This window comes from Typopeltis vanoorti, chromosome 5, assembly GCF_054136105.1.
Source record: "Typopeltis vanoorti isolate ZY-2024b chromosome 5, IOZ_Tvanoo_1.0, whole genome shotgun sequence".
Lineage (NCBI taxonomy): Eukaryota > Metazoa > Arthropoda > Arachnida > Uropygi > Thelyphonidae > Typopeltis > Typopeltis vanoorti.
This window is the reverse complement of record NC_143553.1, coordinates 90,572,378-90,595,588: the sequence shown is the minus strand read 5'-3', so window position 1 is coordinate 90,595,588 and position 23,211 is coordinate 90,572,378. Positions and strand designations below refer to the sequence as shown.

Below are 23,211 nucleotides of genomic sequence, written 5' to 3'. Positions count from 1 at the left end.
AAATGATGATGCTATTAAGCACTCATTGAAAATGGCAGACCGCTGTTAGCGATAACCTAAGCCTGTTGTCAACTGAAACATTTCATGGATATAAACTTGCATAAGTTATCCTTGCAGCGATCGCACGGGTGACTGTCAAGAGCACAGGAATGGCTGTTGGGCTAACAAACACCAGAAAGACGAGTAAATTAATAGTAGCATAAGCGTGCAGCAATTCCCAAGACGGCTCTTTCAAACTAAGTTCATTCAATAAATTTTACTTTTCATATTTATTTTAAAGTAATAATAATAAATTGTTATTGAAAATATGTTATTTACATTATTATCATTCCTCATTCTTGAATGCTGGCATTATGTGTAAACTGTTTCACTAGATTTGGCCTTAAGCAAATTAGGCCTAGTGAATAGAGTCGCCAAGTCAAGTCCTATCTCGACATTTTTATGGCAGATCTACTTAACCTTTATTAATGAAATTTTCTACAGACGCTGTATCGTAAATCAGCCTTTCCTTGAACATTTTCTCTTGTCCATAACAAAGAATTTGATATCAATGATGTAAAAAACATATCTTGTCCCGTTCAGATCCCCCCTCTCTCAATTCCATACACATCAGCGACATTTTGATTACTTTGCATATAACTAAATGATATACTTTTGTACATACACTGTTCTAACAAAAGTTATAGAACATGTACAGATATAAATAAAACATGTATTTATTGACAGAAATGAATAATGTATTGCCCCCTGTTTTGGCTGCAATAAGTATTTTCGATGGAAAACATTTATTGCGTCGTGGAAAACTGTCTACTAATTTCCAGTAGAAAGTATTGTATTGTGATGCTTCTCCCCCCCCCTCTTCTTTCAAACTCAAGCATGTCATCGGAATGAGGAGTGAGTAATGTGACTCAACGCTCCACAGGTCGAACGACTTCCATCTACGATAGAGATCAATCGACGGTTTATGTTCGTTGTTATTAACAAAGACTTGTGTGCCTCAACTGTTCCGTCAAATTTCATGGCATGCGTCTGGAAGCACTTGTAGGATTGCTTGTGGCTACTCGCACCTCCAAACAAAGATTCCTTGAGAGAGAGAGGGGGGGGGGGGAGATAAGATAACGAGACAAGATGAGATGAGTGATTGGCTGAGTGATTTAGCGTATTCGCTCTCCAACCAACAGGCTTTGGGTTCGAATCCCAATGTGGGCATGGTGAAACCGGCGTGAGATGACTGCCTTGCTTACGGGAGGCTCTGAAGTGCTCGAAATAAGTTTCATGTTTGGTCACTAGAGCAAATTTCCGGACTATGTAGAAAAATAAATGAACCCACAAAATATATAAAATTAATTTTTTTTAATAAAAAATGGGGAAATAATTTCACCTAGGAATTATTTTTACCCCACGGTGCTAAATGTATGTGGGTTTATTATAGGGACGGCGGCTATCAGTCCGTATTTTAGACCTATCTGGTGATACTGCATCCTGTAGACTTTCATTTCTTTCAGCAGTTGCCAAGTACGGACTTGGGTACTTAACTGCCATGTAGTTAAGAAAATGGTATTCTGATCAACAGGTGACCCTTAGCTCGCTCCAGTCACTTTCTCACCGATGTTCTGTTTTCTTTATGCCTCTTATATAGTTATTTTCATAGACAGTGTTCCACTGAACTGGCTAATCTCATTGTTTCACTCCTTAAGCCTACGAAAACATGAGCAGCTGCCGATCTACACATTGCCTGTTCAGTTTCACTACCGAACCACCTTCTTTTACACCTCCATTTCATCAGTCTCTATTCTTTAGCATAGTCCTTTTCACACCGTTTTTAACCTACTCCTTCCAACTCTTCAAGAAACATGCTGAAACGTTTCTTCTTTCTCCTTAACTGTGTTAAGAAGAATTCTTATGTAATGAGAATGAGATCTTATTCGTTTCAGAAATTCTGTATATCACAACCAGCTAAATGATGGCGGTTGCATTCCCTAAACTATGATATCCAGTTTAGCTTTCAGATACATCAAACATAGAATTTTTTTAAGGGTCTCTGAAATAGGGATAGTCTTTACAACACTCTCTCTAGAGTGTTAATATTTTTTCTAAGCATCATTATCTTAGTGTTTCTTATCTGTGTGTCGAGATTAGGATTTCCGTTCAAAGTGACTAAAAATAAAACGCCTACTTGCATATCACTTCGCTCAAGTTTTAATATTTTTCTTGGCAGTAACTCAAGACCTTTTAAGAATGCCCCGAATTTCAAATATGGAAATGGTTAAAATCAACGGATATATATATACATACAGTAATCTACTTTCTGGTTTCCCCTGAAATCATAATATTCATACAAAATGTCATGAAGATTGATTTAGTTCATAAATGTTATTAGGAGAACACAAACAGCTTATACACGACGATCTCTAAAACCCTTTTCTTATAGAAAGTAGTCTAACAGTCATACGAAGTGAGAATAAAACATTCCTAAGTATTTTATTAAATATAATTCAAATAAAAGTAAAACCAAATTGAACATACAAAAGAAATTTGATAATAAAATGTATGATAATCATAATGAACTTTGACCTAATTTTCCCTTTCAGTCGTTTCCGACCGTAGGTGACTTTGTAGGCATTGCCCACAAAGTATTCCTGGTGAGATTTTTACAGGGTAGTTCACCATTGCTTTTCCCAACTCCCCCATTTTATCCGGACTCGTACCGGCATCTAGCTCGGACGTATTCATCACCGTAATCTATGTGTGTTCACGGGGCCGGTTTGCCTGTTCTGGGAGTCGAAAAACCCGAATTTCCGGGTGAAAAAACCCTCTACCTCCGTATGAGATCGGCTAACTCACCTTTAGTCGAAAGAGACCAGATAAAAGTTCCTCACGTCACTGACGAGAATCGAACACAGGTCTTTCAGACAAAAGGGCTACGTATATACTGACTGAGCTACGGAGCTCCTAATGAACATTAAGGTTAGTAAAACTGAATCATTTGGATATTGAGGATTCAGTGTATTTAGGCTTACTTCTGACTTCTTATATGCCGGTTTTCGGAATACTTTCTAGGAGTAGGAGCTTTTGGACAGTAATGATAGTAAAATAAAACTAAAAGGCATTTTATTTCTTGCAAGAATGAATCACTTTTGATTAATAAGAGATTACTGTTTTCCTCTCTAGCATTGGAATCTATTTTTCTGCGGATATTTTCACAAACAAATCTCTCTCTCTCCTTAATTCCCTCCTCCGGTTAAAAATCTAATAGAATATATATTGCAGTCACGTTCTGTTCTTTAACACTAACTCCAAACTCATTTCGAAAATGTCTTTTTATCTGCCTCCACGTCCATTTCTTTCATTCTGTCTTTTCTTACTTTTTTAGAGCAATTAGACCATTATTAATTGAACAAATACTTTTTTGGGAATACAATGAAAACAAACTGGAAATATATATTTTTTTCCATTCTTTTTATCCTTACCGTTTAAGAGGCGGAGTGTTTCGGCTGAAGTACTACGTAGCGCTTCTTCGTACTGGACCCGCTTTTTCATCTCGTTTTCTAGCTGTTCCTGAAACCTACGTCGAGATTTTTTCTCCTTCTTCAGCCGTTTTTGGTAAAGTACTGCAAAGGAAATAAAGCACACCTTTGAGGAATTTTGTGAACAGATTTTATTTAAAAAATTCTGAATGGAACATATGATTGCATAAGTACTGTGTATTACTCTCTCTCTCTCTCTCTCTCACACACACACACACACATACATAAGAAAAATAGAATCCTGGAGACAACACCCGAGTCCAGTTATTCGATTACACAAACAAAAAAGTGCCATAGGGAGACACACCCTCTATAAATTAAGAGAACTTCACAGTCGAGTAACTTGAAATGTTCTGAGCAGACACTCATCTGTCTGCTCAGCTCTTATAGAATATTTCCGTGGTATAACTTTCAACAAAATTCTGATCCCAAAGGAGTCTCGTATATTGCCGTAAATGAGATTACATTACTAGTCAATTCGTATTCAGTTTTCTATTAAGCATCGACTAGCACCCCCTGGCGGCGGCTGTTTAATTTCATGTCTACCCCCAACCCATTCATTTATTCCGTTGATGACGTTTACGGGACTCCATCTTTTTCCGGCACCCGCCGTAAACGACAAGCGGAACAGATTAGCCTGCGGGATGGAACATACCGTGTTTTTTTATGAGTTCGCCGCTGCAGAAAAACGTTGAATTATTGCTGGGGAATATGATGACGTCACTCGCCGAGGAGTGGAAGACCTTTTAAATCTCCGAACTTTGTCCGAATTCGACTGTCGCTTTGAGCAGCCCTTCCCTTCATAGTTCGAATGCAGCGGATTTTTTTTTTTTTTTTAGTACGTTACGCAAATTATGGAAGAGGGAGGGGAAGGCAGTTTCGTTGCTTTATTGTGGAAAAAGTGGATTACTATGAGATGTTTTGCGTCTTCTTTATGAAGCTACTGTATGACGTTGAAGTTTTTAGAGGTTGTTTCAAATTTTATGACTCCGATTTTATTCGCCGACAACAGTGTCAATTTTTGTGAATGCAGTGGACAATTTCTCTTGAAACTTCTCTTTGACAGTAATAAGGGATATATGGAAAATATATATGTATATGTATTTTTTTTTTTTTACTCCGCCTCCTCCTTCCTTTCCTTCTATATGATCAAAAGTTAGTTGGTAACCAACTTCACTTTCTGTTACTAACATAATCCATCGCATTTCAGTTTGAATTCTCTGACTTGTTTGCATCTTTTTGAGGGATAAAATTCCCGTATTTTCTGAAGGGAAACCTACCACTGTCACCTTATGAGAACACCTAGATCATCTTTAACTGAAAAACTGTTATAAAGGTATGTAGCATCTTATACAGATTCGAAACCAAACCAGATCTTTACAACCGAAGGACAATGTCGTGAGAATTTTAATGAAATTTTGTATTTAGGATCTCTTATAACATATGTCAAGTATTTAAATTTAGATTTTCAACCTCAGAGTTTTTAGTGCTAAAATTAGAGAAAAGAAAAATTTTATGTCAAAACAAAATACAGCAACTTGAAAAGCACACACACACACACACACACACACACACACACACACACACACACACACACACACATACATACATACATGCATGCACAACTTTACCAATTAGGAACGAGAATCTAACTCTGAAAGGGGGAACTATGGTGGGAGCAAGTGTCATGAGTGTACCTACGAAATAGTAGTTCTGTTAGGATGGCCACGTGTAACAGTGTTTAAGCTATACCAAGAATATGGTGTGATAAATAGAAAACATTAAGTCAATGGTTACAAACAGCTGGTCGATGTAATAGGAAGACGAAGAAACTTCGTAAAGTGAAATGGACGTGTTATAATTGGTGAAACGCCTGCGCGGTGCAACTAGAAAAACATAAGGTCATGTGTGTGTGTGTGTGCAGAAATTATCCAAAATGAAGTATAACAGCAGATTTCCCTTCACCCAAAGAAGAAAAGCAGCTGCTAGGGTAGGTGACGAGCATCTGCACTGTTCACTGGAGACCAGAGGAAAGACAAGGCGACAGCACCACAAAGCTGCTTATCCATCATGCTTGATCACAACAATGCGAGCAAGTAGCAGCGGAATGTTCAGCTCAGGCATGCTCTTCTGTCAGTCCTTAAGGACCTTTGATACCAGTTGAGAGAGGGATGGTGGCGCACGTGAACATCGCTGCCGACCTCATTCAGGAATGGATATAGGAACATGATAGTGACTTTATATTAAAGGATTGCTCTCTCTCTCTCTCTCTCTCTCTCTCTCTCTCTCTCAATCAGACTTCAGTTTCATCAAGAATCTATGGAATGTCATGGAACGCGAAGTTTCTGAGAGGGACTTCTCGACAGTAAATCTGATGAGAATGCAGGAGTTCACCACGTCTCAGGAGTATAGAATATCTGTGGTAGTATTTTTTTTTTTCAGAATATTTTGGAGACGATACTCCCAAACTCTTGCGAGGATTCGTGTGGTTCAACGCCCCCTTCAGCATGGGTTAAGCTATTGAATTACGTCTATTGAATTACGGGTTGAGCTATTGAATTATATATATATATATTTTAGCAGGAAAAGTTCCATAGACAAATTTTTAGAGCCTGGATAAGGGGTTTATTTATATATACGTGAACCGATATAGCCTGCCATATCGGTATCTTATTCAGCCGACATTCTAATAGACTAAATCACTCTAGATCATCTATTGGCATTAGCCGATGGAAATATGAAGACATCATTTCGGTCAAGAAATGCATAGAAGACCTAGAAAAATGACACCAGAGGACATACGAGTTCTTGTGAGTATATGACACACACAGAAATCACGACAGCCTTTTGTGTGTTAAGGTTGAAACTGGAGCGAGCCTGGAGGCGAAAGATTATCTATTAGTCAAACTGCTGCTTCTGTGCATCAGGAATTTTTGCGCGCCACTTCCAAATAATGTTCTAAGGAAGGATCGATTTGGTGTTTAATACATTTAGCGGCTGTGTGAAGAGCGTGCTGAGTTTATTTAATTTCCAGGAATTGTAGATGTGATGTGCTTGTACTACGGAAGGGTGGAATAAAAGTCATCACGAGAAGAGAAATCTGATTTGGTTCGAGGATGTTGAGTACTATCAAAGGTAAGTGAGATAACGGCTTTTTTTTTTTTTTTTTTTTTTTTTTTTGAGACATCATTGACTTTATCCAAAACAAAACTCGACGTGTTTTTGTTTGCATTGAAGTCGACTATGTTTTCCTCATTCCACTGAAACGCCTCTATAGCGCAGTCGCGAGGACGTTACACTTATGCTCTTTGGTTAGATACACCTGGATTTGAATATCATCTAGAACGCGAGGAATTCACATGAATTTTCGACAGAAAGGGAGTTAGTCGGTTATATACGAAGATAACGGGGCTTTTCTCCAGGAAATGTGAATTTTACATCAGCATTTCTTAGAAGGTTAACAGCCGAACCAACCAGATTATCCGTCATAGTACACACTGGCCTCGCAGTCTTAGTTACTTCGGTGGTAAATCCATCCAACCCAACTACAGTTCCACTGATCGGCGATCGGCTTCTAAACCCATTGTAGAGAATGGCAATGCCTGTCAAATGACGAGGAGAATATCTTCTGCCAAACTTTGTATACAAACGACGATCACAGTGAGTTGAGATCGTTGATAAATAAAAAAAACTAGATGAAGGAAAAAGACTCCATGCATTGGCAGAAAAGATTAAAGAGAGGACTCGATCTGCTGTGACATGCTGATTGCCGATTTTTGCGTGATTAGTCAGTGGAACTGTGGTCAGAGAGGAAACTACAAAGAGTGGAAGATGTGTTACAGGATAGTTTGCCGAGTGTGCCTTAATTCTAGACCAGATCGACTCCGAAATGACAAGATAAATTACCTAAGTTTCTCCAAGCATTCCATGATACGCGTCTAAAGACGAGTGACATAAGTAAGGTGATATCAGATGGATTGCAGGTTTGCCTAATTTGAGGAATAAAAGTCCGAAATATATTGTTTATCGTTGTTATTGTTGTCAATATTGTTGTTAATATCCCATGGGAATTGATACCACGAAATCTGATTGTCTTTAGATGATGTTACGGTGATGCCATCTCGATGTATGTAAGAGAGTAAGAAAGTGAAAGCATAAGATGGGAAGAAGATGCAGTATACTTCTTGGCCAGAGAGAGAGAGAGAGAAGGTAGGACCCATTTGCAAAACGAGCCGATTTTTCTATTCATACGTTTGAAAATCAGCTATCAATGTCTTCTTGTATTTGAAAGTTATTGCCTTCAATACAGCAGGACCGATCCGAGAGTATCTGATGCCCCCAGGTAAAGAAAATTAGGCGCCGCTACATTGTCTCTCTATATATATTTTGTCATACTCACACAAGCACACGTACACCTGTGGATATTTATAAAAATAATAACATTATGAACATTAAAAAATTATTAATCAAAACCAATACATTTGTATACATATATGATTACTCCTAATATCTGAAAATTATTACATCTTTATTAGCGCCCCTAGGCGATTGCCTAGGTTCGCCTAATGATAAAATCGGCTCTGACCTACAGTACGGGAGCTTCTGTTTCTCTGTAAGCGTAGAATGCAGTATATTACAATTTGTAATACAGTGGATTTTTGCAGGATTATTCAAAACTCAGGTTTTGAATAATCCTGTAATAACTCGTGTTAGCCGATCTCATAGAGTACTGAGCTTCTCTCTCTGGAAACGTAGGCTTTACACCCAGGAAAATAAAAGAGCAAATCACTCAGGACATAATTATTAGACATAATACACTGACTTTATAGACATAGTTAGTTAGACCGTAACTGTGATCAACCCAATCCAGTCTATAATTATCGGAAATTTTTAGCAGGATGGAGAATGAAGACCTTCTTTTCAGCAAAAATTATTCCTGCAACTCGATCAAAGATCCGGAGAATGGAAACAATAGTCTGAAATCTGATCTTGTCAGCACGATAGAAATGCGCGAGGCCGTAATTTTGGAGTCATGCTATAATCTCCATCTTTTTTTAAAATGACGGAGGTCATCGCACTTTGCATCATTTCAGTGTCATTGAATACAACGATGAATTCCTTCGGAATCTCTTGTTGAATGCGCTGTAGAATCGGAAATGGACATTGAATTGTGGACATTGAATTAGTCAATGAAAACGATTTTACTTTTCATCTTTGGGGAAGGAAGTCTCGTGTCTTTGTGGATGAAAAATTAGCCAGGTCAGTAGGATTTGTAAAATTTGATACGGAAACAAATAAATGCAAAGCAATTGGTTTTTGAAAAGAAATCCAGGGATGACTTAAAAAGAAAGAGATTTCTGTTTGGCATCCACTTTATAACGTCTGAGTTATAAAGAATGATCAAGTACCACTTTTTTGTTGGATAGAATCGCACCTAGTTAACTCAAGCAGTGTTTGTTGGACTGGCAGCACAAAGATGCGGCTTGATTTCGAATAGAAGGTTGGAGAACTGTAAGTGATGATAAGATCACGTACGTTTGCGAAGTCAATGTGGAAGAAAGTTTCTCTCTGTTGAATTTTTTGAATCGTTTTTCTATTTTTTATTATTATTTATTTATTTTTTCTTTTGAACCACAAAGTTGGTAGCATTGTTTGCATTATACTAAAGAAAGAGTTGGAATGTAGAGACATGAGGGTGAAACGACACCGCCTTCGAAGATGCTTCCCAAACAGACCACACAAATCTCTTCTTTAAAGTATGGCCTCGACGGCATCTCCCAAATATCATTACTCGAACTTCCTCCAGACATGACCTGGTAGATTATACGAGTATGATAATGAGGTTTTTCGTTGGCTGATTACGAAGACTCCTAATGCATTATCATTAGGCACTGTCGTATGACACATTTCTTTTTACTTTTATTATTTTAAGTTAATTTAATTTTTTTTTAATTTTCATTTTTAAAACTTAGTTGAAGTTCATTTTAAGTTTATATGTTATTTTTTTAAATAACATATTTTAAAAAAATATGTTATTTTTTATGGAGATTGGTTATCTAACTATATTTCATTAATCATAATTAATTAAATATGGTAATTATTTAATGGGAGTAATAGATATAAAATCTTCAATTTGTATCCATCTGTTTGCATAATAGTACAGTGATCAGTCTGTAAAGAAGATAATCTGAAGGCGAATTGAATTGATCTTAAGTTTCGGGGTAGACAGGCTAGTAGCATTTTTTAAAAGGATCTCCACTGGTTTCTGTCCCCGATCCTCAACTGTCTGCGTGTATAAAGATAAAATTATTATGAATAGTTATTAAAACACTAACATCATAAAAAAGCACCGATGGCCATATCATGTGATTTGCTGCATTCAAAATACATCTCTTAATGTTATAAAATAGCTGAATAAAAACGTAAAGGCTTTTATGATGTATATATAAGGTAACAAAGTGAATAACAGTGGACCAAGCACAAGGATCAGTGCTTGGTCCACTGTTATTCAATCTGTACATTAATGATATTGGGAAGGATTTGACAAGCGACATACTGCTTATCCTACCTATACCCTACCGACATACTGATTACCCTACCTATCAGATGCAAAGATAGGTAGGGTAATCAGGATTGCTGCTAATATACAGTATTTGCAGAATGATTTGAACAGGCTGGAATTGTGGGCATGGGAAAATGGGTGTCAGTTCAATGTCGGTAAATGTACAGTCATTCACTTCGGCGTGATTCGATATCCAATGTCGTGTTATATTGGTGGGATTAGGCTAGAAGAAACTGATGAGGCTAGGAATCTTGGAGTGTTAATACATAGGAAGTTGAAGTTCAGGAGCCATGTGGCAAAAGATTGCAAATACAACTCAAAAGATAAATAATTGCAATGCTGAAGCGAACTTTAACGTGTAAAAGATAAGGATGTTATTTTGCCTCATTACAAGGCAAAATAATAAGACCTCACTTGAATTATTGTGCGCAGGTCTGGTCTCCTGGTTTCCGTTGTGATTCTGATATATTGGAGAGAATACAAAGGAGACTGTTAAAAATAATATCCGAATTGTGGAATACTGATTATGAAGACAGACTGAGAACTTTTAGACTGCAGACACTAGCAAACAGGAGAAAGAAGGGTGATGTGATTGAGACTTATAAACTTCTAAAAGGGTCATACAGGATTTCAATTGATGGAACTTTTCAGTTTATGAAGGGTGGAGAAAGGACGAGAAGGCATCCTTGAAAGCTGAGAATGCATGCCGCTAAGAAGGGGACTAGATGTTTCTCTCATAGGGTGGTGCGTGATTGGAAAAGATTGCCTTTGGATGTTGTGAGTGCAAGCAGTATTAATGAATTCAAGAATAAGTATGATAGCTGGTGTGTATAGTATATGGCCTCCCTCGATGAGTCTCTGACTCCCTGGAGGTCTCTCATAATAATAATAATAATAATAATAATAATAATAATAATAATAATAATAATAATAATAATAATAATAATAATAATAATTAAGGCTTTTATTATTACCCGTAGTCCGCACAGTTAGCCTAGTGGCTGTGCGCTTCCCAACCATATGCCTGGGGAAGGAGTGTCCTAGGTTCGATTCCCGTCTGAGACGTAAAGAGCTCGAGGATCTTCGTCAGCCATAGTCAAGTTAGCCGGGCTTAGGCGTGGACAGCGGGGTTTTTTCCTCCCGCAAAGCAAGCAAACCGGTCCCGTGAACACACACGTTCCGACAGACATGGGATACCACCGGAATACCACCGCGCGATTATTGGTTACGGAAGCTTGCGCGGTAGAATGTGTAGGCCTGCGCGAAAGCGTAACATACGATGATAATTATTGGCTTTAAATTTCCAAAAATTAGTTTGGACTTTATTTATCACCAATGTTTGTCATCAGAGACAATTATTTGATTGTTACATAACCGAAATGCTCAGGAAATGAGAAAATCTTAGATCCTCATTCACGGAGTGCGATGATTTGAGGAAAGTTTGTGTGTGTGTGTGTGTGTGTGAATTACTCTAGGCAGCAAAAGACGAATTTTTCAATTTTTTTTTAAGAAGGATGACCTGTATAATGTTCATTCTTTGCCTGTTTATTTAAATCATAAACGTTTTGCAAAATGCATAGCAATTATTAAGGTGCATTTTCTAATCTTTTTTCTGTCTCTTTGTGTATGTATTTGATCCCTCAGATTTCTACGAAATTTAATAAATGAAATCTTCACTAAAAGTTACCGATAGATTTAATCTACTAGTAACTTTTAGTGAAACTGACTGATAAATTAAATAGCCTCAATTTCATCTGCTGTAATTCCGAATGAACAACACAGAGGAAATGTAAAAGCCAAGTTCCAGAAATGAACTTGGCATTCGTATTTCTTCATTTCTGTAAGTGAATCCTGAATTATTCTTCAATTTTGAAAGGGCCTTGAATACTCGGCGTTATCTTGCATTACACAAAATATTTCTCTAAGATAGAATCCAAGAAAAAAATAGAAGGATACTTTTGGATATTTGAAGAACTCATTACATCAATGCAACACTTATGAAATTCTTTAGAATATGGCTGGAATCATATTTACGAGAGAAAAAGCAAAATAGAAGTTTAAAGAGAAAGTAAAAAAAAAATAACTAAGGAGAAATAAAATTCAAATTCAAAAGAGAAAGATATTTAAGCTAACCGCTATTTTAAAATTCAGAGAACACTAAGCATTTTATCATCACGATGGATTATATTACTTTTAATGAAAGTAATAATGATCTGCTAATGTAAGCCTTGTTTCTAGTCTGTAGTTTAATTCAACAGCCTGAAGGGATACGATACGTTGCTTTCTACAACACAAACAAGTAAGTGTGGAAATTGGAACAACAGAAACAGACGTGGAAAAAACATATGACAGCTTAAACCTAATTATCTTTTCAATGAAGTGAACAGAATTCCAGGAAGAAGAAAAGGTTGTGCAATAAATCATATTTATACCAGCTTTCTTTGTAATTAATAAGCGAAAGTCAAAAGGGAATGTAATTGAACCAAGCTATGAGGGATTTGTCAGAAATGTCCCGAGTCAGATTTTATTTATTGTTAAGTAGTTGTTAAAATAGCATTTATGAGACAATGCTATTTCAGGTGTGTGTAGATTTTTCTTAGATATAATTCCCCCCCCCCCCGACCTTTACGTCTATTATTAATCATTTAACAGCATCCTGAGAAAAACATACGTGGTTATTATGGCAAAAATCTAAATCGCCCGCAAATTGTAACTAGATGGTTAATTTTTGTTTTAGTTCGATTGAATTACTACAGAAACAAAAAGGCAATGCAAGCGTATAACGAGATCTAATAAAATAGTTAAGGAAGGTTTTCTTTTCCTGTTAATAGAAAAAGAGGAAAAAAACTGCGAATATCAAAATTTATATACCAGGAGTACTGAACCAGTATCATTGTCCCAGTCGTCCAAATAAACCCAGAGTGGGATGTAATTTTGGTAGAAGTGGCTGCAACGTAGTTTTACTCAGCCAAGCAAAACAATTCTACTATTTAAAAGTGGATCTCCTTCAATGTTAAGTGTTTAAAAAAATCCTCTACTCAGTGAAGCCATATTGTATCGTTGTTCATGGTGGGTGAATCGTATATTCGAGATGAGTGTAAGGTATTACGATATGTGTGGGATTCTAATGAGGAAACAGGATCTAAACACGTCAGGAATCAGTTCCGGTCAAGACTAAATGTCTCATTTGCATTATGATGATACGATTGCAACAGCGAAGACCTATATTACGTGGGTCACTATTATGAGATTTATTGGAACCACGAAACTAATGGACATATTAGATGCATTTGGTTTTTCGTTTATCTTTTCACCTTCTTCAGTAAGCGTAAAGAAATTCGACGTGTTTTTGTTTGCTTTTATGTATGAATATTATGGGGAAAAACTCATTACTTGCTTACATCTCGAATATAATATCTACGTAGTGTCCACGAACGCGTGTATAGTTTCCATGAATGTGCAGACTCGTGAGGATTCTTGGAAGATATTTTTGTCCTTCAAAAAAAACAAAAAAAAACAAAAACGGTTTCTGACTCCTAGTATAGATAAAGAACAACGAGTCAAATGTTGACTAATATTGTTCATATATTGAACAATAACTTTAATACAATAAAATAAAAATAAAAGCATCAGGTGATTGCACCGAGGAGCTCTAGAAAAAGAGTGTCTCCCAGTTCCCTCCTAATTTGCTTCTTTTTCTCTTTAGAAGGAATAGTAAAATAAATTCCAAGTTCCGTAAACAAAAATCGACATAAATAGTTTGTATATGAGTCAAGAGAATGTAAAATGTTCCCGATCCTATAAAACTATACGCAATTTTAGGAGTGACTAATTGCAAATTTATTCCCAAACCATACGTTTTATCTGATAGGCAATCTGATAATGTCTTTTGTTCTTTCATAATTTTGTTCATAATATAAAATCGACATATTGAAAGCCTGCACTTATTTCATGGTGGGGGAAAAAAGTATCACTTAAGTCTCGAGAGCAAAGTTCCTGCTGAATTATGTATCCATGAATCCATCCATATGAATATACTCTGCACAGAGTTATACAACGTTTCTTGAATAGCAGTATAAAAACTTAAGTTATTTTGAAACAAAAAATTAAGGTGGCTAGAAATAAGCTTAATGACATTTGACACGATTGATTAAGGGTTCTTTTATTTCTAACATTCAATAATGATTCATATTAAGTGGATATTGAATCCAACATAATTTTTAAGCCGAATAGAAAAACAACAAGAGTTTCAGAGAAACTGCAACAGTTTCATCAGTTTCATGCCGAATATAGAAACTATAAAAGTTTCGGCGGATACAAGCGTAAGCCAACCTTTCATGGCAGGGCAACTCGTAGTAAAGGTGGAGTAAGCTCTGATCACTGTCCTTAGTATTATTCATAATGTAAAACACATCTCCTAGCGGACAAGTATGATGTTATACATTATGGGGGGGGGGTCACTACCCAGACCCGTTTCGACCTTTGTTTAGGTCTCATCAGTGGGAGCCAGACCCGTAAATATTCAGGTTGTAGTGATGCAGAATTTACACTTTACCATAGGAGTTACTAAAAAAGGTGTCAAAAGTATAAGGATAGTGAGCAGATCTTACTCCACCTTTACTACGAGTTGCCCCTATCATGAAAGGTTGGCTTACGCTAGTGTCCGCCGAAACTTTTATAGTTTCTATATTCGGCACGAAACTCTTGTTGTTTCTCTATTTGGCTTTGAAATAATGTTGGATTCAATATTCACTTAATTTGAATAATTGTGCATCGCCGAAGTGAAGCCTTTTGGCTCTCTTTTCAGTAATTCAATAATGAGATATTTAACATACGGCATGTTCATAAATTCACATTATTTCAGTATAAGTATATGCATGAATTGTGGTATTTTATATTAATCTAACGCTCTTACTGTAGATTATAGACTGAGTTTCACTTCATTGTATTAAAGCTTAAAGGCTATAGTTTTGTGTATTTCTACTGTGAATAAAGGGGGGAGGCGTTATATGTGGGAAATTCTCCTTTAAAAGAATTCAGTAACTTTTTTTTTTTACCATGAGTTTTTTTTATAAGAGAATACGGATATAGGAAAGCTAATAAATAATGGATGTGAAGATAGGAGAGACTATCATACTTTGTAACCCCTCTCTCTCTCTCTCTCTCTCACACACACACACATACTAGCTCACTCTTTCTCTGCATGTGTCTCGACTAAACTCAGCAAATGATATGATTGTGCATTTGAAATGGGAACTCTGTATGTGTATACACTTGCAAATGTAGAATGAGAAAGAGTTGCATGTTCTATTACCAACTCCGGAAATGCAGTTATAACAGTGCGCTATTTTCAACTGTCCTTTCCGTTTGGCATAGCTTAGTCAGATAGACAGATAGATAGAGAGAGAGAGAGAGAGAAAGAGAGGATTATACGACCCTACTGAATAGTATACTAGAGACATGTTCAGAACTCAACCCGACAGAGGCAGATGTCATCGGCATTTTATGGGATAAAGCCGAAGAGAGTGAGCGACAGAGAGACAGAGCGAGAGAAGGAGGTGGAGAGGGACAGTGAGAATCAAGTTGACAGTGATTAATGACCTAGCAATGCGCGCGCGCTCGCACACACGCTCCGGAGCGTTCGCTTTTGCTAGCCTCTTCCTGTTCAGCTCTGGACTAACGTCTACTTTGGCATTTTAGAGCCTGCGGTCCTGTTGGCCAGCACTCGATAATTTACACTTACTTTATAACAGAGAACAAGCCAGCACGAGATTGCCAAGACTTGAGCTAAATTTGTGGATTAGAGTGGGCGAGAGAGATCGGCAAAGAGAAACAGAAAAAAATCTTGTCTTAGAAGTAAAGTTTTTATATCTAATATCAGGCTAGCGACTGTAAACATATCTCAGACGGGAAAAATTATGGCTGAAAGTGCTCTGTTCTGGCACGTGGAAAGCATTAAGTGTAGGTTTGGACGTGACCCCTTACACCGAAAAAAACAGAAAAGAACGATTCGTAGATGGTGTTCAGCCAAGAATTGAGAAAGTTAAACTTTCCGATCATTTGCCAGATACTTCGCTGCTATCTCGCGTTGATCTGAAGAGTTTTGTACAGAAAAGCCTACTCATTCCACTTAGTGTGATAGGTGGAGAAAATTTTATCCATAATTCACTTCCAAACAACACAGCTATTTTCTTTCGCCTGCAATTTCTTTCATTTCTTTGGATGATGGTGTCTAATGTAGCAGAAATCGGAGTTGTCTTATGGTTTAGAGAAAGTTTTTTTTAGAAAAAAAAAAGAGGACACGTCTTAATTCTTTGTGAAACTTATAACGGAGTCTTTGTATATAAACTAATGCATAATAAAAATAAAAAAAAAGAAAGAAATATACAACATGAACATGAAATTAATTTTATAATGAAAACGAGTCAGTTATGATGAGAAGCGTTCTTTACAGGGGAAAATATATCTTTGATGGTCGAATAGAGCTTTTAATGTATAGTCCTTGTCAGTAAGAGCACACGTTTTTTATTTATTTATCCATTAATTATTATTATTATTATTCAGACATCGACCAGGAGATTTAAATTTATCAACGGCGTTCTCTGCCGGATTCATGATTTTGAGTGGAAAACCAGAGAACCCGGAGTTAAAAAACCCAAATATCGACAGATGAGTCATGTACTAGTTAATACGACTGCGGCAACCACCAAAACGCGTGAATTATCTAAGTTCTCAGCAGTGAATACAGAGGATTTTTTTTACATTTCACGCAAACTTACTTTGATATTAAAAAAAAATAAATAAAACGAACGAATAACAATGGGATCAAAAGCAGCAAACGATTTATAACAATTGAAAAGCTTTGTTTCACATCTTTTGCACATCTGTGACTTTTTTTTCTAATAACGTTTACTTTTTTCTTTAATTCTCTCTTTCTTTTCGTTCCAGTATTTCCGCCTCCCTTGTGGTCCTCCAGTGAAAAAGATTCTCCGCATTGTTTCTGTCACTGTCTTGTAAATAAACACAAATGGACTTGCGTCGGTTCTTTATCGCCTCCTCACCAGAGCTTGATACCAAATAAGACAAAGGTGTACAGAGAGAGAGAAAGAGAGAAAGAGAGTGAAGAAGAAAAAAGTCCCATCCAAGTCATACATCACCAACAAGCTCCAGACTTAGCCCCCCAAAAGACAGATAGGAATTTAAGTGCATCACAAATATCTGGAGGCAGCAGATCGACGGACCAGAAAAATATCGGGCCTCGTGGTATGATAGATGACGTTTGGGGGTCGATCGCTGCAATGGGCGTGCTGTAAAAGCACGCGAGGCGTCGCTGTGGCATATGGGCAAAGGTTGTGCACTTAGAACTGTATGCTCCTATGTTTTCCGCCGACCGTCGGCTATGAACGATTGATTTGCTCTACCGTCCCCTTACTTCCCGCCCCCTTCACTGGGACATTCGATTACCCCATTATTATTTACAGAGGTGAATGGAGAGAGAAAGAGATAGAGAGAGAGTAGAAATGCATTGTCATGTGAGAGAGAGAGAGAGAGAGAGAATATCATCGCGTAATATGAGACGTAGCTCTTAGTGTAGGTCATCAGAGTTCACTGCTAAAGACACATTCACCAGACGTTTATTTGCTGTGTTTGCAAACGTTAAAGATATCCTGGGGAATGGATTTTAACAAGGTTGAAATGAATACAGTACTTACGGTTATCACTAGGTCACAGAGATGGGTGTCAGTTGGTTCATTGTTTGCTTCTGTAGGAAACCGAAGACAAAGCCATTTCAATTTTGCATCTTTACTGAGAGTTGTGCTTCAATCATTTCGATAGGAATTATTACAAACATGGCAGAGCGCAATGTTTGCAGCTTTGAAATCGAATTCTTATCCAATAATAACCATTATCAATTATCGTCTAATTATTGTTGTAGGAAAAAGAGAAGGAAGAACTAATCATCGAAGAGTACGCTATGTTAAGTAAGCAAATTTCAGTTCTTTATTATCAAGCAATTCATATTTCCATTATTGAATTCATTTAATTGTTATCAGAAGCCTATACTGAGATTAATATTAAATTAGTTTTCTCTCTGGCAGAAGTATTAATACACTGCATTTTATTTATGGTTAATTTAAATAGGGGGCAGCACCATAGCATCTACGCTAAGTATTGCAACTCAATTGTGGTTCTCTGTCGGATTTTCGTGTGAACATTCTAGGAATTATTAACGTGTAATTCTTTATGTACTATTTATTAATTTCATTTGGTTTACTTATGAAATGAAATAAAGTTTGATAAAAATAAATTAAATTAATAACAAATGTAATCAAACTTTAAAATCAAACACTACCTTAATTCATTTCCAAAGATTAATTTTTCAATAATAATATACTAAATATTAAAATTACTTAACTGTTAATAGTTGAATTTTTAAAATTCTTTTTAGTTTTAAAGTTTAAGTATAAGACATTAATTTTTTATATGTTTGTATTTTCATTTTTTTTTAATTTCGCCGTTTTTGTGTTTTATTATTTATTATTGTTGTTGTTGCACGCATTGCAATAATCAAACTATTTAAATACTCACTTCTTGTTCGCTGTTCTTCGAGAAGTTGCTTTTCTAACGTCTCTCTTAGTTCTCTTTCTCGGAGGACCTCCATCTTTAGTTCCGCTATAAATAAACAAATAAAAGGAAATGAAAAAAAAAAAAAAAAGATGCGATAGAAATCAATGACAATTTCACACATTTGATAACTGTACTTGACAACTGTACTTGAACACGACACCTGTTCATTAATGTGTCTAAGTCTCTCCCTACCCGCCCTCTAGCGGGCAATCACAAAGTGACTGTTTGTCAGCTATTTACAGTTATTGAGGTATGGCCTGAGGACTCAGAAAGATATCGATGTCAAATTAAGGAAGGAAAAGTACTAGCAATTATAATTTACCGATCTACTAATGACTCGACAAAGGAAAAGTAATAGAATAAAAAAAAGAGTAATGAAATAAAAGATAAAGAGATTTCTTCTGAATCATTTAACATGAATTTTCTACTTTCAAATCAGTAAAAGAAATAGAAAAGAGTATGCAGCCATCGAAAATTAAATTAAGAGAAAGTGAAATATTAAAAGACGTAATAGGAGGTAATTTACACTAGATGTCTTCTAGTATAGAGGGGAGTTCGTTATTTTTTTTTTCTCACTCGACAACATTCGAGGGCCATGATAAAATAATACAGAATGCATATCACCCCTTATAAGATTACTTTATAGTTACAGACAATTATTCTCGAAACTCTTACGATGTTTTACTGGAGGAGGTGAGAGATAATCACGTTTGCAGGCCCCTGTAAATCATATTTGTTTAATAGGAAAGGGAAAACAAAAACGTAAAGTGGCGAGTGTATCGAAAACACACACACACGCACACGCACACACACCCAGCTTCCTTTTAGAAAGATAAGATAGTGAACCAAATACATTAAGAAGTGAGTGTAATTTCTTCTAGTAGCATTCTTGGATTTAAATAAAATTTAATGCTTGTCTAGATAAACATCTTGACTCTGATGACTAGCAAGATTTAAAGCTCGTATGCAAATCAGGAGGAAGTCTAAGGACACGTAAAATAGTCAGGTGTTAATAATTTGTCACGAGATTTAGCTAATAACGCAAATGAATATTCATGTGTTTGGAAGAGAACAACCTGCATGAATACATTAAAAGTTGCCACGCTATAATAATGAAAAGATCTATAATTAACATAGACGATGTTAATAAAAATACTTCAATCAATGCAAATAGAAAAGAACTAAGATGGTATTATTTTTATTATCTTTGTTCTTTTCCCCGCGTTTTTTTTTTTTTTTTTTTTTTTTTTTGTGGCGCAATTTAAACATATTGGTAGAGCGAGTGCCCTTTCAGGGACACGCCTATCATTTATTGGTGTAATCGGTGTGTAACAAAGATCATATGATGTCAGAATGGGCGGGGTTCAACTGCATTGAGACATGTTAATTTCATCTCGTGTCCCGTGTCTGGCATTCAGGAAGTTAGAAACACGCAACAATCACAGTTGACCAGCCCCGCCCCAATGCAGTAAATGATTCTAGTACTCGTAGCAATTATGGTGATTGTCATTTTCTGGGTGTAGGTAGCTACAACTCGTTTTACGTGGTTGCTGAAAGACAACCATTATTCACTTTATTAGAAGGAAGTACCGTTTGCAGTATTTGTTTTTGTATCTCAAGTTGAGGACAATGTTTGGTTAAGGGGAAAGTAGTCATTGTCAAATGCGTTATTAGCCTGCATTGCAGATTTACAATAACTGCATTCGCATCAAAATTATCACAAAATTATCGGAAAAATAATAATTTATTCATTCATATTCTGTTATCTGAACGCAAGTATATTTAAAATATATATAACTGGATGCAGTCAAATATTTCATCTCATGGAAAGATCTAGGTTCAAACCCCGTCAGGATACAAGGAATTTTTTCTAGTATTTTATTATTATTATTATTCCTGGACTTTCCAAGGGAAAGTAGGCATCCTCCTTCATCCCTTTATAAGTTTCGTTGTAAATTGAAGGCACGAGAAAGGAAGTCACTAATTTTATCTCAACATTTTTGAAACCATTTAGGAAAGATAGCGTGCATTGTATTTCTCTGGTATTATTCTTATGTGCTAGAAGATTTTCAATTTTCTAGTTGTGTATTATATTGCATCTTGTATTCATTTTATTCATTTCAACGAATGAAATCCACAGCAATTTACTGTTTTCCCCTTCTTGGTATTATTACAGGGCTCGTGACACGGCAACAGAGTATTGTTCTGCTATTTTAAGTATACTTAAAATAGCAGAACAACACAGACAGTCATCGAATAAGTTTCGTCGGATTATTTTTTTTCCGTATGCCGGAAAGCAGTTTATTGTACAGTTTCGATCGCCAGGGACGCACATAAAACGAAAGTCCCAGTGTTTTCAGAATGGCGTCTACTTGTCAACCGGAAGATAGAAATTAATCTCTTTAATTACTAATAAGCCTTCGTTCCCTTTAGAACGGGGATTTCACTGTGCCATCCTGAGAGGGGGGGGGAATGGAGAAAAGAGGAAGTGGGTTTTTTGAATAAGTTCTTGATTCTTAACTTTTTTTTTTTTTTTTTTTTTCGTGAGTACAGTGTTGTCTATAAAAATACAGCTTCCTGTTTCTTCGCATGAACGATTTAAGTACATTAATAAAGTAACTTATGAATCAAAAATTGTATTCCAGGGATGAATAATGAACTGAAGAGGAAAGAGATTATATTATCACACGGCAAACAGGCTTATGTATTCCGATCTTTCTACTATTTCAATTATTATCTTTATAATTCCGAATATGAAATAACGTAGAAATTATAAATTCTGGTATGGACTGAAAAGACTTTTATTATTATTATTATTATTATTATTATTATTATTATTATTATTTTAACAGGCGCCAGGATTTTCAGGAGAATAAGTTAAGCTATGGAGGCAGTGTTCTCTGAATTGGATTTTTATACATAACTGAAAGCTGTTCAATATAGAAATGTTGTTGTACTGGGAATGAAAGAGAAACTTCGCATCTTCAATGTTGAGGAAGCTAATAATAGTAATTGGAAGTTAATAAATGTAATAAGTTTAAGAAGCCTTTGTTTTAGAAACAAAATCCTTCGAATGCAGGTTATAACTGTAGATGCTACAGCTAATGTTGGTCAGTGTTATATAAATTGGTGTGTTCTAAGACTCGTTTGTATTTCAGAATCAAATACTCTGAGACCACACCAATTATATGACCCCCAACCAATACCTAATTTAGTTAACAAGCGGTATTTTTCATACATTGTACATGGCTACGAACTCAAGATGGGATGAAGTTCGACAGCCGACGTTAAAAAACATTCACAATGTTGTACTGGGAATGTTGTACTGCAAATAAATAACTGAATAATTATTTACAGCAAGGGAGATTGAATAGATTTTGTACTCCAAGCCATTTTATGTTCAAAACGCAAAAAAAAAAAAAAAAAATAGTACATTGAGAAATATGTACTCGGAAAACAAGTAACGTTGTAAATTATACAATAAGACGAAACCGTGTGATAATGTATACGTTGCTCTGATTGGACTACGCAATCCGAAAGACGCCATTTTACAAAGGTGTAGTTTCAAGTTACCAACGTAGGTCTTTGGCCAAATCTTAAGAAACAGTCAAGATTCTCTAAATTTCAACCTTTATTAAATCATTATTTAAAGAAGAATATATTCTTTAAACAATTTATTCACAATGAGAGAGTTCGTTGCATCATAGTTTGTATTTTATTTTTATTATTACGATTTTTTTCCGGAAGGGATGTTTGATGCCCAACTGTAAGTTGTACTCGATAGAAACATCTAAGTAATCATCTCCAAATTACTGAAGTGAACTTCTTCTCCCTCCATTTATCTCCCCCCCCCCCCTCTGCTGATGTAGTCATTTGTTCCACGAGTGCATTGTTTCCAAAAATATTTAAGAAGATTTTCTTTTACTTGCAAAGGCAGTATCACTTTCTGCAGTTGTGTTGTCACTTCGATTTCCTTCCAAGCTGTTCACTTTTCATGGAAATACACTTTTAATAGCAGAATGTTTAAGTACTTTTCGTCTAAAGTTTGCTTTGACACCAGAACAACGCCTTGGGATCATTTGTGACAAGAGAGAGGACAAATGCCGCAGCACCACGCATGCGCCGAACTTTCCCCTCTTTTGCTCGACGATGATTAATGACTCGCGTTGTTGTTAAGCCTGATTTGCTGGCCTCCCAGGAGTAGAGGGGGTTGATTTGCCACTAAATCGACGCGCCGCAGAGACAGCCACTTTGCTCCCTTGCTCGCTTGGCTATCCGCGACTTGCCTTGCGACTTGCAGACACTTGTTACCAGGCGTAAAGTGCTCGGCTGGATTGTCTCCTTGACAACTTGTTCTTCGCTCTCGTTCGGCAAACCCGATGGTGAGCCGATCACAACCCGATGGATGTCTATGTTGGGTAATTTCGTCAATTTTGATATGCCGAAAAAAAAAAAATAATGAAAATGAAAAAAAAAAAAAAAACACTTTGCAAT

The 23,211-nt window shown here is 36.3% G+C and overlaps 1 protein-coding gene across 1 annotated transcript in view; it reads right to left on the bottom strand.

The window, feature by feature from the left end:
- Positions 1-23,211, bottom strand: part of LOC150106645 (dachshund homolog 1-like) — a 237,271-nt gene that overhangs the window by 31,957 nt on the left and 182,103 nt on the right. The window contains exons 7-8 of the mRNA XM_090393448.1: positions 18,679-18,762; positions 3,471-3,611 (exon numbers count right to left, since the gene is read on the bottom strand). Coding sequence (XP_090249574.1) covers positions 3,471-3,611; positions 18,679-18,762 — 225 coding nt within the window. The remainder of the gene's footprint in view (positions 1-3,470; positions 3,612-18,678; positions 18,763-23,211) is intronic.